At 40.9% G+C, this 18,247-nt stretch overlaps 1 protein-coding gene across 1 annotated transcript in view; it reads left to right on the forward strand.

The window, feature by feature from the left end:
- The window catches only part of PWP1 (PWP1 homolog, endonuclein), a 312,398-nt gene extending 295,093 nt beyond the window's left edge, over positions 1-17,305 (forward strand). The window contains exons 12-15 of the mRNA XM_085652559.1: positions 765-855; positions 5,672-5,793; positions 9,217-9,322; positions 16,915-17,305. Of these exons, the coding sequence (XP_085508685.1) occupies positions 765-855; positions 5,672-5,793; positions 9,217-9,322; positions 16,915-17,015 (420 nt within the window). The 3' untranslated portion in view covers positions 17,016-17,305. The remainder of the gene's footprint in view (positions 1-764; positions 856-5,671; positions 5,794-9,216; positions 9,323-16,914) is intronic.
- Positions 17,306-18,247: the final 942 nt, after the last annotated feature.

Genomic DNA, 18,247 nt, shown 5'->3' on the forward strand with positions numbered 1-18,247 from the left:
TTGCATTTCTGCCCTGAATACTTTCTGAACTCAACCAGTTTTTGTTCCCAGCGGGCAGCTTTCCACCAGAATGTCTAGGGCAAAATATTATGGGGACAATACATCGAGGCCTAAATATTGAGAATCAAAATATCATGAAGGTAAGCTGATATAGGGAAGTATAGGTTTACCATATTAACTCTACATATATATACCTTGATGATATATGCACCTTTGACCGCAATCAGACAGGAATATCAACTACATTCCCACTGACAGTTTGGGAGGTAGTGGCAACAATAACTGTTTGCACTAGCCAGAAGAGGTCTTCCGGTGAATATCACATTAGTTCCCAAAACATTGGCAGACATCCTTGAACAAAGGACCATTCTGGAATGTCCATTGTTGCTGGTTGTTAGAGATGCCTGACTCGGATCAGAGGACTGTTCTTATGTGTGTGGGTCTAATGAATCAATGGACTAATTCATTCAATCCAGGGATTTGTCTTTGACCATCTGGTCATAGGTTGGAATCCTTCTTGGGTCCACTTCCTGCCTTTTATTCTTCCATGGTCAATAAAATGAGTACCATTGAGTTGGGCAACCACAACAATCTGTTATTCAAGCATCACGATGGCCCAAGGGGTGAATGCGTGCCTTACAAATGCATGTTATACTGTGGTTTAAGGAAAACTAATACATTTAGCAGAAATTGCACATGGTTAAACTCAGTATTACGAATGGAGTGTTTAAACTTGCTTTCTTTTGTAATCCATTTTCTTTCAGGCAAGCACAGAGGATGGTTTTGTGTATTGTCTAGATGCCCGTTCAGATAAGCCACTTTTTACACTCAAGGCTCATGATGGTGAAGTCTCTGGTGAGTTATGCTTCATTTTTATTTCAATATATATTTCAGCAAATCTCAAAAAGAGAGTAAATAGGGCAAATGATATCCTTAGAAATCAATTGGTTTCAGTTAGAACTTATAAGGTTAAAATATAAATAAGTGCATATTGAAGTGTGTTCACTTTTGTTTCAATTAAATCATAATTTGTTCTACCTAGAGGGTAGGTTTCATATTAATCATGCTTCCTTCCCTCCACAATTATCACATTTCATAATTGTTCTATAATTAATTTACTTGGTTCACATGAGGTCTTTCATATATATCCCTTGTCTCCAGGTTGTGAATCCTTGAAATAACGGGAATATACAGTTCTACTTACTTCGTAGGCCACTTAGTAATTGTGGGTCTTTTTTCACAACAAACCTAGAAAAAAAACTGCACGTCATTCATGCTAACACTCCTATCTTTCTTCCTCATATCCTCCTGTCATTGATGTGACTTCCCCCTTGCTCTTGTTAACTGAGATAAAGAAACCACCACTCCCTTCCATATTGTTGTTGCTGTGATGTTCCTGGTGCAGACATTAATATTCTACTCTTTCACAAGGTGCTTCATTGTAGATCATTACCCTGAAATCCACCATTGCCAACTGACCACATGTGTGTAAGCTAAAACAAAGTCTTTTTCCTTTCTCAAATATGCTGGAGCAGTTTCCTCTCATCTCCTCAAAATAAGAAGCAATTTTCTTGTAAAGTTATCTTGACACAGAAATGTTTCACAAACTCTTAAACTTGTATATCCACCCATAGGTTAACTCTTTCTATAAACCAATGTTTTTGCACAACAGTTGCTGAGTACAAGAAGAATTTGCCCGGAACCAAATATATGCTCCATAGTCGAAAAGCCTGCAATGTCCTATGCCGGCATCAAGATCTTAGGCCGCATCAGGGAAGAGGATGCTTTAATTATGCAAGTCTCGCTTTCTACATGAACACTCAAAGAGTCTGTTTCTGCACGAGTTTTGGCCTTTCTAGAGAAAGGTGGCTGCAACTGTACCCTTTTACAAGGGAGTGGCAAAACCTCCAGTAATTTTGGCTAGATATAATAGAAATGCAAACAACTAGCATCCACTCTGTTTTACAAATTGCCTCACATCTGCCAGAGACTAGGTTCTTGCAGGTAGCAAAGTTGATTGTTTTATTATTTTACCTCTTTTTAATTGCAAGAACAAAAAGTCAAATTGTTTTCACAATGATGACAAAACAAAAGTCCAATTTCTCACAATTATTAATTGTACTCAACCACTAGGATTGCCTGCTTTTAATAAATCATTCATATTTTCCTCCTACCACCTGATGCAATGACCCTACCTTTCTCTAACATCCCGCCTGATTTTATATCAAGAGCAGGGTGGGGGACAGGGTAATAGAAGGATGAAAAAGAAAACTGTTACGCCCACAGCTCCTGGGAAGAGGTCTGAGAACTTCTAAAACAACCCCCAGAGCAGGTTCCCGAAACAGAGAGCAGCACTGGTGGAAATGGGGAAAGTAACAGCAAACACGTGCTTAAAATCTGCCTTGGATGTGGTGGACACAGCCAGCAGGCACGTGGTCACAGGAACATCAGTGAGAAGACAGGCCTGGTTGCGGTTGTCCAGATTTAAAATGAGGTTCAAGCAGACCAGCTGTAGTCCTAGCCTTACCTGCAAATACACAAGGATAGGATAGTCATGCAGACTAACCTACACTTCCTCCCCAAAATCATATCTCATTTCCATGTAAACCAAACAATTAAACTACTGGCCTTCTTCCAGCAACCAAAGACGCAGGCAAGAAGAGCTCTGCATACACTAGACATGCACAGAGTCTCGATGTACTTCTTGGAAAGGACAAGGGGGAGCAGAACTGGTAGCCATTTCTTCATATCCCTGCATATTCTATCGAAGGGCTCTCTGGTAACAAAAAACACCATTGCAATTGTGCAAACAGTCCAACTGTGCTACAAAACAGCAAGCATACGCCTGGAAACCCAGCCTAGAGCTCACTCCACAAGGAAGAAAGGGGCGGTCCTGGCCTTCTTAGCAAAGTTCATTTGAACGAAATATGTATGGCGGCCACATGGTCATTGGTTTACACATTCACCAAACACTATGCTGTGGGCATACAAGTGAACAAAGAGACAGAAGTGGGACAAAGAGTACGGAAACACCTTTTCGCAAGCTCAAACTATTTTTTGACACCCACGAACTGCCTGGATAACGCTACAAAATCAATGCACAGCTTGCGAATCCAGAAAAAAGGATTCATGCTGCAAAATGAAATGGTTAGTTACCAGTAGGAGTAGTTTTGCAGCTTAAAGAGTTTTCTGAATTCATGTGCAATCCTCTTCCTTCCCAAAGGAAACACAATGAAGTGAGATAAAGAAGGGAGGGCCTTCGCAACACTGAAGACACAGAGGAAGCCAGTTGACACAGAAAAGTGCTGAAGGGGGAAAAAAAGAATGTAAAGATGGCAACGACCCGCAGAGGCTTCCTGGGCATATGCCTAATGTCACAGGAGGATGGCTACAACATCAAATGACTACAGTCTACGCACCCAAAAAAAACAAGCATTGGTAATGCATCAGTTTCGCCTATGTAATGAATAAAGATCGGTTATCATCAGTCATCGTCCAGGAGAAGGAAACAGCTCCCTGACAGATAACACGGGAGTGGAGATGTGGCGCAGCGGCCAGAGCAACTGATTTTAAGAGCACGGGATCCTGGTTCGAGTCTTGTGCAACATCCTGTTATTCTATGCAAATCATTGTCGTGTATTTCCTATATATCCTATACAGGATCTGCGCGTTCGGATAACATAAACTGTGGGTTTGGTGGCAGACTGGTTCCAAGCACCACCACCGAATATGTTAGCCTGTTTGTTTTAGCTAGCTCACTGTGCCACTAGAATCTCCTCTTATCAGGGAGAGAATAGTTTCTGGCAATCTCAGAACATGACAACCCTGATCCCCCAGTATTGTGGAAACAATATACTACCTTTCGCTCAGTCACTCGTGCTAACTTAGTTTGTCTCAGAGATACACAGAATAAACAGTCTGGGCGTTTCAATAAGAAGTTATTGAACAGTTGTTATTCAAGTGTAAAATAGATGTGCTGTAACAATCATTAGACAGTAGCAGAGATATATGATTAGCAGTACTACAAAAGTAATGGGATGGTACAGTTCTACCGTTTTTTAATATTCATGAATACATACAAGTATATGAAACACATGATAAAAGTGTGTACTCGTGCAATGCCTCCCTAACTAGATGTACCTAAATGTACCTAGCATCTGTGTAGGTGTTATGCCAAGAATCCCTCTAGGATCTAGTCAACCCCATTACCTGAGAATGAGAGAATATGGACCCCGTCCTGGTCTCGAGCTGAACACCCCGTGAGGGATGTTAGACCACTGCGAGCTGGAGTATCTTCATGCAGGAACCTCAGCGTCTCTGGTCAGTGTGTCAGCCTGATACTAGCTCTAGCTGTTAAAGACTGCATTAAGTATCAATTTTTCCTCTCCACGACCGAATGTCCCTCGGGAGGGTACAGAGAGGAGTACCACAATGCTACACCCAAACCTCGCATGGCCTCCTTGTAAGCCCGAGAGCTAAACGCAGGGCCCTGGTCAGAATGTAATGTGCCAATTACTTATATCCCTATGAAGACTTGCAAATCTTTTATAACAGTTCGAGCGTCAGCCGAGTGCTGGGGCCACACCCATAGGAACCTCAAGCAGGAATCCACTGCTACCATGATATATCTTTTAGCCCCATCTCTTTTTAAGGGGATGCAGTGGTCTAGGTAGACACACGCTAGTGGTTTGTCAGTTATTAACAACGGTGTCTGCACTGGACGTGTTACAGTGGAACCTTTCATCTGCTGGCAGATGTCGCATTTCAAGACATAGTCTTTAGTCTGCTTTGTAAAACCAGGACCCCAATAGCCTTGTTTCAATAAGGAAACAGTCGCCCTAACTCCTGCATGAGCAGAACCTATCCCCTCGTGTGCTGCTAGCGTTACTGTGTTGGCCTAAAGGATGATGTCGGGCCTGAACTTTATACAGAGATATTATACAGGAGATGTTAGTCCTGCTACGCTTCCAAGAAGCCTCATGCATAATGTATGAGTTTCGAACTAGGGAAAACCCGTGTTCTGAATGCAATGTCGTATCTAGGTAAAAGGTCAGTCCCTATGAACAGTTATGTATGTAATGCAGGGAAGGATATAGGTGAAAGGTTGCAGTGTTACCTGCACCTATATAGGGTGCCTATATGGAATATAACATCACTTAATTTCTCTGGGTGATAAATTGTTATATAAAGAAGCTGCACGAGTAAAAGGCAAAACTTTATGAAAATATAGTTCTCCAAAGCGGTTGTTAACCGTATTTCGGCAGCAGGAAACTGATAAGAGAAGCAGATGAGGAACAAGCATTAATAAATGCATGAAAATATGCAACAGCCAATAGAAATGGAGAAAAGTTAAGTGGCACACACAGGAACCAATGAGTAGCCAGGAAAGAGAGGAGGCGGGACATAAGTCCCTTTTAAGTTTATATTAAAAACAATAGATTTCTCAAGCACCATGCAAGCGCTGTTCAGGTGAAACCTATAAAGAACTAACAAGAATATTCTGGACCCAACCACTAGATGGCCGAATAATGTACAGCACGTGAATTCAGAAAGCTCTTCAAGCTACAGAACTATTCCTACTGGTAAATAAACATTGCGTTTTTGCACATCTTACATAAACTAGTGTGATTAAAGAACAGATTAACACAGTATGCTTTTTTCTTCATTTTAGGACTACAGTTAAGCAGTCAGGTAAAAGGATGCCTAGTGACGTCTTCGGCGGATAAATATGTTAAGATCTGGGACATTCTGGGTGATAAACCAAGTCTTATTCATTCCAGAGATATGAAAATGGTAAGTATCACACCTTTAGCAATCTATGAAGTATATGGAAAAGTGCAATTTTAGGTTTAGGTTATGAACTTATGTTTCTGATGGAGACTTCCAACTGCAGATTCCTCACCTTGTAACTATCCCTAGGCATCAGATTAGATTCGCAAACATTAGTAGCAATTCCAGTGCACGTCAGAAGGTCACGGTGTGCAGCTCTGCAACAGACATAGCCTGTCCTGGATCACGGCACCAGACCCCTATACATATACCACCTTCGTACACCCATGTCAGTTCCTTTCTTTCTGTGCCTGCTGATGTGGAGCAGGAGCTTCCAAATCCAGTTATACCTAACAGAGATCTTTTACCTCAAAAACCTTAGCATGACACCCCATAAATCAACAGGGTTCAAACAGTATCATTCCTGTGAACAAGAGATGGTAATCACTGACACCCACGAAGAAGTCTCTTGTGCCTCAGCACCAAACACAACTTGAAGTTGTGCGATTGCTGTGCTAAAATGAATAAGAAGGCCATTTGGGATGGAAAGGCCAAACTTGTTGTTGCAAACTAAAGAAGTCAATGCGAAGTCGCCGACTTGCTCTCACTCCTGAGGTTGCTTCTATGACTGGCCATCGCCAAGGTCACATCGCTCAAGTAAATCCAGAAAATCCCATAAGAAACATACAAATCCTCTCATGGTTCCCCTTCTTCCTATGACTCCCACCACTGGGTCTGGCACAATGCTCCAAGCATCTTCAGGCCACGAAGTGTGTCTCCGCACTAGGAACCGAGACTTGCGTATGTTTCTGTTGCTCGCCTGCATGTGGCCACATCATCCTGCCAATTTTAACATTGACTTTGACTCACAACCATCTCAAATCTGTATGTTAGAATGATTATTATAGAAGGGAGTGCAGAAGAAAGCAGAGTGAGGTGATGAACTTATTGAACGTTTTATGGGTTTAAATCTGGTGGGTTTCAAGTGAAATGATCAGCTAAATAGTGTTTCTGGGGAATCTGATCATACTATTGCAAAGTTCATATCACTCTATTGTTCTTGGTTAACCACCACAGCACTTACTGTTTCCAGATCTGCAGTCAGACCTGGTTGCTCGTCAAGAGAAATGTTCTCCGACTGCAGTACTGTTTGCGTTGTTACACTGATAGATTGTAGACCCAGATGTGAAGTAAGTATGGGAGGCAGTCAGGACCTCAGATTCATGTAAAGTTGAAAACATAGGTGAATATAGGGCTTACTTTATTTTATAATTTGTAGTTTTTCGTTCCTTATAGATTTTGCCAATTTAGTCATATTACCAGTTTGAAAACCGTATGAAAGTGATTCCTCTTTTATCTTCAATAAAGATGCTTCTTGCTACCCCCAGTTATTAGTAGTTGTGTTAGGAACACTATCTCATCCCACTTTTGGTGGTTTTGTAACTCTGCTTACAATGTAGGTTGTTCATTTTATTTTTGTTTTGACTGTGAATCCTTCAAGTTAGTAACATGCAACATGACAAGTTTAGCTTTTTAATTCGGAGGCTTAAACAAATTTTTTAAAAGTTAGGGTTTAACCAAGTATTTGGTGCCTTTTAAGTGCAGTGCCTGAAAACAGAAGATAGGCATATTGCTTTACTTGCTATGTGGCACTGACTTGTATGGATGATAAACAAAAGAGTAAAAAGTGGTGGCGTTAAGGTGAATAAGGTGAAGATTCATCTTATAGCCACCACTTTTTCATTTTGTGTTTATTAATTACTGGATGTGTTCTCTTTCCATTCTAGATTATATTGTTATATGAGTATGTGATTTTTTATGTAAATTGTGTCCAGTCATAATTATGTTGTCCATTGTTAATGAATTGTTTGAGCTGTTTATTGAAAAGTTTTTAACATGAGTAAAATAAAATGTATACATGTTTTAATATAGTCTTATGTTCACACTGAGTTCTTTAAATCATGATCCTTTTTGAAATGAGTTGTTAAATTGTCTCAACCTATTAATTGCCTAGGGATTTGTTCTCAAATGTATTAAGCAAATACAATGACATAGTTTACTTTTCTATACTACTTACAATCAAAAGTCTCTAGAATATGTATTTAATATCAAAAAGGGGAAATGCTTCTTCCTGAGGATGATAATCAAATGAAACAAATGTTCCAGTTGGCTTACTCTTAATGACATTCTCCTTCTAGTGCCAATTTAAGTTAGTGACAGTGCACCTTCACTTGTCATAGCTCCTTCAGTTTTCCTTTGTAAAAGTGTTAAAACGTATGAATTAGAACAGGTATTTTGTGTCTTATCACAGATTTCTCAACTTGTATTTATTCTGAGGAATCAAACCTTGAACTAGAGAATTTTTCTGCAGTGTTCTCTAGTAGACCGCTGACGTCCAGAAATGCTCGTAATAACAGGTTTCTTTTTTATGATCACAACAGATACCAGAGCCTGGAGCTCCCTATGGTTATTGCTTCGTATTATTCCAATTTATTGTTTGACTTGTGACTTTTTTCTGTGAAAGAAGATGTTTTCCTTAAGCCCTTATGTATAAAGCCCTCCATTTCCTTTATCATTCCTATGTCTAAGGCTGGTCTACAGTCTTTCTCATCAACATATATCCACCTCAAACCATAAATCAGAGTCTGGGAAAAACAAAACACCATTTGCATTGTTGAACAACCTTTGACTGGCTAGATTCTACCCCTCAGCTGATTCCAGTGCTGGAGAATTTGCAACCTAAATCTGCGGTACGTTTCCACACCACAGGCCGTGTGTACCACAGGTAGAATCTTTTTGAGGGGCTGTGCCTACAGATTTGTGAAAGACCCCTCTCCTCCCAATCCCCATGCCCACTAGAGCTGCTGGTGTTGTAGCAGTTTTCCAAGTGACATTTGCCTATGGCAGATCATTGCAGATTTATCTGCACACTACTATGATGTAAATTCTTATTTTTCAGTACTCTGTGTGTTTGGGCATTGCCTCTGTCGAAAATGGAAAGAACTCTCCTCACTACCTTGGTCAACTCAGATATGGAGTTTCTACATAATTTCTGCCATTGCCATCGCCCAATCAGTGTCAAAGATTAGCTCGCTCCTAGAGAGAAATGTTCTCAATATAGTCTGATGTTTGGGAACATTTTGAAGATGTAAACTCAGGTATCCCTCAGAAAGAACTTTACAAAAGGTAAGTAACATTTCTCTTCTGATTCACCTGAGAATTTGTAAGCAAATTGTCAGTACTGTGTACTACTTTATCAGTTAAGTGCAATGCACCTGTACCGGTGATCCATCAGAGCATTGTTATTTTGCTCTTTGCTGGTAGGTGCCTCAAAAGTAACTAAAAGCAGTGATTGTCATTATACAACTGCAAACTAACCTAACTGCTAGAAACCATTTGTTCCTAACTTCCTTCAACATATTTAATCAGTGTGTTTTGACTCTGCAGGGTGTTCTCTTTTGTGCTGCTTGTTGCCCCGATTTACCTTTTGTATATGCCTTTGGTGGACAGAAGGAGGGATTAAGGGTCTGGGATATCAGCAGTGTTGCTGCAGGTAAGTCCAATGTGTAAGCTCTCTTAATGATGATACAAAACCTTTATCTTCACTTTAACTACTCTACCAATTTTACTGAACATGTTTATGTTTTACTTAAAAGGACATGAAATCTTCATTATTATACTAATTGTCTCTTCTTTAGGAATTTGCCAAAGGATAATTTTAAAATGGTGAACGACTTTTGGCAAGCTGCTGTTAAGAAAACAAAAATAGTATAATATAGGACATGTCTGTATCTTCATCAAAATAAGCTTTATTCGATATCACAGTGTGAATCATAAAAGCATGCTCAATAAAACCAATATACAGTGTGCAAGATAAAATACAATACCCTGTTTAAAAACCAGATAAGCTACAGATGCAGATACAGCTTAAAGAGGAACAGTACTCTTCCCCCACGCTAATAATTTCCTCCGAGTAATAACTGCCCATAAAAAGTTTGATAAAACAGCACATATATACACATTTGGAAGTAATTGTAAATATAAAAAAGCTGGATTACATTGCATCAAATGTAAGGGCTTTACCAGTCGCTTAATTAATGAGTGCCTCATCTGAATAAAATTTACAAAAAACAATATGTGCATAGTAGACTGTTTAGATAAATTGTCACAAGGGCAATGCCCTAGTTCACGTGACCAATTGTTAATGTTAGGAAAGCTGGTTAAACAATGAAAAATGTCCAGCATGAATCGTGTCAAAACAAATCTATGTTGAGCATTATGTACACTTGCTAAATAGTGTTGTAAATCAAAGGTGGTTAAAGTCATCTGAATTTTAAGTACAGATGTTTAACAATTTCAGTAGACAACCTTGTTTCCTCAAGCAATGGTAGGCACTCCAGTTTTAGAGGTTTTCTAGGTATACTGCTCAGTGTTTCTGGTTGATCGAAATATTCAGAATGACCTATGTCAGTCAAAAATTGGTTGACATACTTCAGCCAGGGAACATTGGAAACACACTCTGATCTAAGGCAATCATTTGTAATGGCTCGGTTGAGCTCCGTATGGTCCGATGTCCAGATTTTATGCCAGAGCAAGACTGGCTGATCTTTTATCAGATCTACAAAAAATGGACCTCCCAGTTCCGAGTGGCAAAGGAAGGTAGAGCAACTTTTAGGAAAAGCTAAAAAAATTCTAAAATTGGCATTTTCTATCAGTTGCACAGAATGAACGTGTACATAGCCTCAAAGCTCGGAACCGTACATTGCAAGAGATCGACATTCAGAACTATACATAATCATCATCTCTTTTGGATGTTTAATGCTTGATTTCCTAGAGAAATTGAGTAAGGCAGTGATAGATTTGATGAATTGAAGTTGCCTAGAGTTCATTGCATCTTTCCAGCTCCCCTCCTGATCAAATAAAATCCCTAAGTAAGAGAAAGTTGATTTATGATTTATTGAGATCTCAATTCGAATGGAACGACATTTTGCACCTTTTGTACCCACTTTCATGACAAAGGTTTTCCTTAAATTGGTTTGCAGCCCCAGATTCTGCATATAGTGGACAAATTTGGTGAGTAGGCACTGTAGTGCCAACGGAGTACAGGCCATAAGCACTGCATCATCTGTGTAGAGGAGGGCCGGGATGGGTCGATGGCCAACTTGGGGGAAGATCTTGACATTTACTCACTAAGGTGCAACCCAAGCTGTTGATATACAGATTACATAAAAAGGGGGCAAGTACACACCCATAACGGACCCCTCTCTTAATACTCATTGACTAGTCTTCAGTGCCCTGGAGTTCCCTTCTTTAGAGTCTCTGAGAGACATGGTCTGCCTCCAGTGGTGCTCTGGCTTCCTGTGTACATTTCCACTTCTGTCTTTGATGCATGGACGCTGAAGAAAGTCAAGCGGAACAGAGCACAGCTCATTCTGATAGCTCCTGACTGGGTTTAGTGGTACTCTGAACTTCTGAGCCTGAAGATATGACATACATTTCAGCTGCCTCTTTGTAAGAATCAGCAGCAGGGCAGGTTATTGCCCGCAAACAACTACAGTCTCCACCTACATGCATGGAGATTGATTGAAACCAACTGAGAGTTTTCAATCTTACACCAGGATCTGTGGATGTCACTTTCACTCCTCGTCACCCCTCCACCTAAAATCTGTATATTTATGCAGTTTGGCAAAATGTGTCTTCTAGTCTGAGGAAAAGCAAGTTGACCCCTATAGGCTAAACAGCCATACTTCCTGTTTGTACAGTTTTTGACCTGGCAAAAGTTTGCTGCTGTTGGTACAGATTCTGGTTATTTGTAAACCCTATGCTTCCTTTCTTTGCCTGATCACCTCATTATTCAAGTAACACTCAATGTGCTACTTTTCCTAAATGGGCTTTTGCTTTCCCACCTGCTCCTTTTATGAAGCTACAATGGGATTTAAATTTGTCATTGATCTTTATGTGGGCTGCATTGGAGTCTCTTCACAGCTGTGCTCTGAAGCTCTTGACCCTGAAAACAATGTTCTTGTTGCAATTACTTCAGCAAGCTGCAGGGCTCTGTATTCTACTTTTTTTGCCTGGAAAGCTGGCACTTAGGACCTTGGACTTCTTTTATGCTTTGTGTGTTCTTTTCATCACCGCATCCATTCAAGAAGGAGGAGAGGCTTCATCGGACGGATACACGGCGGGCTCTTAGTTTCTATATTGATAGACTAAGGAGTATTGGATTAATGATCAATTGTTAGTTGGGTTCACAGGTGCAAGAAGATTTCACTGGGCACTTTTAAAAAAAAATGGTGCCCCTAGAAGAGGCACAGGAACCAACAAGCATTCTTTTTAATGTCGATGAAGGTTGCAGGGAGCACAGCAACCCCACAGCAACATTTTTAAAAAAATCACAGTGTCTCCTAGATCAATGAAAACATGACATCAGGAGAGCTTATCATGTTTTTTAGAGCACTATTAGTTGTAGCTGTATGCTGTTCAGCTGGAGTGCAGAGGACTTTATAGTTGGGCTTGGATTGTACATGCACAAAACCATAGAAATTCAGCAGTTCTAGTTACCCGAGCTAACTATAACTAACGCCCCTGCAATACACTAGTTATGACCTCACATAATACATCACTCATGACAAGGTCAGTGATATCACTCATGACATCATCCACAGAACCACTCACACACCGACACAACCACTCATATGCCCACTCACACACACATACAACCACTCACACACCCGCTCACTCATCCACAGAGCCACTCACATAACTAACTATAACTTGTTCCCTAAGGTAACTCTAACTTGCGCCCCCGCCATAAACAGTCTTCTCATCAATAATTTCACTGCAAATGTTAAAGCTAGATGTCGTCATGAGTGATGTAATATGTGGGGTGCATGAAGTGGGCGCGAGTTATAGTTACCTTAGGGCACCAGTTATAGTTTTTTAAAATATTTATAACTGCCAAATTTATATTGTTTTGTGTGTGTAAAATCTGAACCTAACTATAACGTCCCTGTAACCTTTGGTTTTATAGTGAATTTCTACATTTTTTAAAATTCTGTTTTCTAACCATAACGTCCCTGTAACTTTTGTTTTTTTAGTGAATTTCTAGGGTTTGTTTTAACGTAAAGTAATATTTAGCACGGCCCAAGGCCGTACGCAGCAGGGTTTGGCAGCAAGCCCTGTGGCCAACCCCCCCCCCCCTCCCCTGCCCTCCCCCCACCGCATGCAGCCAACCCCATGCTGTGCACACCCTTTGGCCGTGTACAGTGGGGGGTTGGCTACAAGGCCGGCATATTTAATTACCATACGTTAATCCAACCACACGTTAATCCAACCACTGCTGCGCATGGAAGGCTGTGCGTGGCAGGGGCTTGGCCGCAAAGCCTAACCTGCGATCAGGCCCTGCAGCCAAACCCTGCATGTAGCTAGCCCCACACTGCGCACAGCCTTTGGCTGTACACGGCAGCTAACCCCACGCTGCGCACGGCCTTTGGCTGTGCACAGCTGGGGGTTGGCCACACACCCAGCATGCAACATACATGGCCGTGAGAGTTCCTGTGTGGGTCTGTGAGAGGGTGTGTGAGTAGTTCTCTGGGTGTCTGAGTAGTTCTCTGGGTGTCTGAGTGGATGTTTCAGTGACCGTATGGGTGTGTGGGTGACTGTATAGGTGTGTGTGAGTTGGTGTATGGATGTGTGAGTGGTTGTGTGGGTGTGTTATAGTGTGTGTGATCGTTGGTTGTATGAGTGGGTGTGTAAGTGACTGGGTCTCTGAGTGATGTGTTAGTGGCTAGTCAGTGGATTTACTGTATAGAAGTGTGAGTGTGTGTGTAAATGGCTGTGCGGGTCTCTGAGTGGGTTTGTAAGTGGCTGTACGGGTGTGTATGTGGCTGTGTGAATGTGTGTGTGAATGGGTCGCTGAGTGGATGTATCAGTGACTATAGGTGTGTGAGTGGGTATATGGATGTGTGTTTGGATTGAGTGGGGGTGTGAGATAGTGAGTCTGTGAGTGGGTGTATTTTTTATTAATTGGGTTCTGAATTTGCTGATTCAAATCCACGGATCTGTTGCAGATCTGTTGCGGATTCACACGGGGGGCACGCTCAGCACCTCAGTGGATCTGCGGATCCTCAAACACCCCCCAAAAAATATTTTTGGGCTATTTCATGCACATAAGGGGTCCCTCACAGATCCCTCCATCAGTCCATGTGGTTCACGATACCTTTTATCCAGGCCCGTATATCCTATTTTTACTTTATTCCCCCCCGGGAACCGTGTCCCTATTCACAAAATGGTGGTCGCAACTTTTCTGTGAGGTTAGGGCCAGCCAATCACGGCATTGCTGTTGGCATGTGGTTCCGCAGATGCACCGCGGTGGATCGGTTTCCCTGAATATACATACATCTTTTTTCTTAAATAACTCCAAAACTACTGAACTGATTTACACCAGATTACAAAAAGCTCTCATCCTATACCAAGGTCTAGTTTTCTGCCAAATTTGGTATAATTCCATTCAGCGGTTCGGGCTGTGGTTATGTCTAAAATCTGTATGAGAAATTGCATGGAAGAAAAAGCGTTTTGGGACCCCCCTTTTTATTGAACCGACTTGATGGATCACCCCAAAACTTTCCACACAGCAGCTTAAGTGAGCGCAAACTAGTTTTGAAAATTTCGTGAAGATTCGTCTAACATTGCCAAAGTTATTAGCAAAAAGAAAGCTCAGTCTGTGGAAATCAGGTCCTAACTATAATCAGTAGGTTTTATTTATTTTTATATATATCTATATATCTATCTATCTATATATCTATATTATCTACTGGCGGTCGCCAGTAGATAGTTATAGTTAGGATCGTGTTTCCATAGGAAATCTCAAAATTCTATTTTGAATAACTTTGGCGCCGGTTGACGAATCCTCGCGAAATTTTCAAAACAAATGGGGCGCTCCGCTCAGCTCCTACCCTGAAAGTCTCGGGGTGATTCGTCAAGCGGGGCCGAGAAAAAAGGGGGGTCCCAAAACGCGTTTTCCCCATGCATTTTTCCATAGGACCTTTAGTCGAAGGTACAGCCCGAATGGCTGAACAGAATTACTTTAAATTTGGCAGAGAGGTAGTCCTCAGGTCAGGGAAGTGCCTTTTGCAGGTCTGGTGTCAATCTGTTCAGTATTTCCTGAGAAAATAGCATTTAAAAGCATATAAATAACTATACGCGCGCACCGTGCGCACACTATGCGCGCACGTGCGCGCACGGTGCCGTGCACGAGCGCGAGCGAAATTCTGATTGGTTGTTAGATGTCAGTAAACATTCGAATCGGTCGAAATCAGGAAGTGTCGGCCGCCATTTTGTCTCTCGCACTGAAAAGGAAAGGGGGGAAAAAGGTGTAAAACGTGAAAAGGGGGCAGGGAAGAGAGTTCCTGACCCCCTAGCCTTTGTCAGGGGGTCACAGAAGGACCCCCAAGGGGAAAAAAACATTTTTTTTTTTTTTAAATCGCGGTGTGCGCACCGTGCGCCCAAAGCGCGTGCACTGCACGCAAAGCGCAACGTGCGCGCACGGTGAAAAACATTGAAAAAAAATAAAAATTCATAAATACATAACTTAGCATTTAAAAACCGTACAAATTCACTTAAAAAACCATAGGTTTCACACACGTTATAGTTAGGAATTAGCATTTAAAAAACCTTGCAAATTCACTTAAAAAACCATAGGTTTCACACAGGTTACAGTTAGGTGGATATTTCACTCGAAAAAAAACAATGAAATTCCCCCGTTATAGCTAGTTCAGATAACTATAACTCGCGCGACCGCCGCTCTATCACAAGGATGATGTCATCAGTGATGTCATGAGTGATGCCACTGACCATGTCATGAGTGATGTAATAGGTGACGTCATGAGCAGTGGATTGCGGGCGTGCGAGTTATAGTTATCTGAACTAACTATAACGGGGGAATTTCATTGGGTTTTTTCGAGTGAAATATCCACCTAACTATAACCTGTGTGAAAGCTATGGTTTTTTAAGTGCATATATATATATATACTGTCACATGACTTTTTAGTGGAGCACTTGCAATTATTTGAAATGTCACCCACCTGTGAACAAGGCTTTAATTAGCTGAAACGCGTAAGGACACGAGTTGGCAGTCTTGAAAATAAAATATCTGGAATGGTTGCAAAACCGGGCTTGGCAAATCTTTTCTTTGGTGTTCAATGACGGGTTTCTCCATTCCCGTTGCCACCGGAGCCGCCCTGCAGGGTCGGGGGCCCCCTTCATGGAGTTTCTTGCTTTCTGTGTTGCTGACACTTTGGGGGCATGATCCGCTTGCCTCAAGCCAGACCGGAATGGATTGCCGTGGTATTTCTGGCACTCGAGGTGAGAAAGGGAGATAAGAGAGGCACACACCTCTTTTGGACAGTTTTGTATCCAGATATTGTGGAAAATACTTTGCTGACACTCAAAGACATTTCGTGCACTGTGTCACTTTATTCCTAAGTGCAACTTTTAAAGGAGGAAAATAATGCAAACAGCAGGGGAAAACGCTATCAAGCAAGAAATATGAACGTTAACTGCGTTTGTATAAATATCAAACAACACTGATGCACTCTGGAACCTGCAGTGTTTGATGAACTGTCACATGACTTTTTAGTGGAGCACTTGCAATTATTTGAAATGTCACCCACCTGTGAACAAGGCTTTAATTAGCTGAAACGCGTAAGGACACGAGTTGGCAGTCTTGAAAATAAAATATCTGGAATGGTTGCAAAACCGGGCTTGGCAAATCTTTTCTTTGATATATATATATATATATATATAGATATAGATATAGATATAGATATATAGATATATATTTGCCGGATGGGAAGCGGGAAGAGTTGGGAAGTTGTTTCTAATAGATATATATATATAGATATATATATATAGATATAGATAGATAGATAGATATATAGATATATATACATATTTAAAAAAATATATTTAAGGAAACTTCCTGAGCAAAAAAAAACGTGTTCATGAGAAACAGTCTTAGTTATTTGTGGCAGAGATGCCTATAAATTGCTAAAATATAGTTTGTGTGTAGTGACTTTGCATAGCACTCTCTGAAACAGTTCAAGCTTTATGATTACAATCTTACTAACATTCATATTTATATTACAGTTAAAGAAGCCTTTGGGAGCCGGGAGAGATTAGTTGTCATTAATTCACCAAGCTCTTCAACTAGTGCTGCCACTTCTGCAGAAGGAGCAATGCAGATGTAAGAAAAAGATAAAGGAATAACCGCTTGTCGGTCATATAACTCATCCTAATATTAAAGAAGTATTCAAAAACTGTGGAAGTTTTTGTCTGCTTGATGACCATTACCATCAAGACATTTCTCAAACGCCCACAAGAAAGAAATTTGCAGGGCACGTTTTCCGAACAATCATTTTTTAAGCATCCTCCCATTTTGTCTGCATCTTCTATGGATTTGCCATATTACTGAAATACATTGTACAGTGAGAAAGCGATATATATTTGGTATCTAACAAATAAATTAAGGTGTATCATCTCCGCTTTAAAATGTCATATTTGTACGAACAAGACATTTCATACAGATTTTTAAATGTAGTGCAAGGTATTTGATGGCCATGTGATAAATTGTTCTGTGTTTTATATTGTGAATTTTTCGGTTTATTTTATGTATTTTTCCAGATTTGGTTTTACCCAAGTTTACTAATTTGTTTATTTCTGTGATATGATAGTACAACTAGAATATTATCTATCTTCCACATTTATCAAATCCTAGACCTCTTTTGCACTTTTTGAGATGTAGCAATAAAAACACTGCAAAACATCAACCATGTAACAATTTACTGGCGAAGATGACCTCTTAACCATGACACTTTGCTCATCCCGCTTCCCAAGAGCTAGGTCAGAGCTTTAGGTCTGTGTTTGTTTTGAGCTGCCTAATATCTATAACAGAGCAGCGGAGAAGGGATTTTGGCATGTCACAAATCTATTCTGGCAATGAAAATCCAGGGTTTACGCTTAAGATAAGTTAGTCCTGTGCTCAATACTGCTGCCACCTGACTGCCCCCTCCTTCACCACCATCTGGGAAATGGGGTTGTCATTGAAATACAGTGACATACAGACAGCAAAGCTAAGTACACTGGGAGTGCATGTAAAGTGTTTACCAGAAATGAGACTGGGCCTGGGGAGAACCGAGAGACCTTGTTTCTACAGTCACAGCATCACTACTTAAGCAGTAAGAGCAGGTGCAGCGATACAACGGCACAGGAACAAACATGACATGAATCCGAGGCCTCACCTGAAAAAAGCACCAGGATCAAGCAGTCAAATCAATACACAACTCAATGTGACCACTACAGAAGCAGACATTGGACTTTAGCATTAGCTGTGTACTAACCTGAACTGTTGACGTAGTGAAAGTGGTGAAATGGCCTACGTTAAATTACACAGGTGGGTTAGTAGACTAATATAATATTCTCC

Source organism: Triturus cristatus, chromosome 4_1 (assembly GCF_964204655.1).
Source record: "Triturus cristatus chromosome 4_1, aTriCri1.1, whole genome shotgun sequence".
In the NCBI taxonomy this organism is placed as follows: Eukaryota; Metazoa; Chordata; class Amphibia; order Caudata; family Salamandridae; genus Triturus; species Triturus cristatus.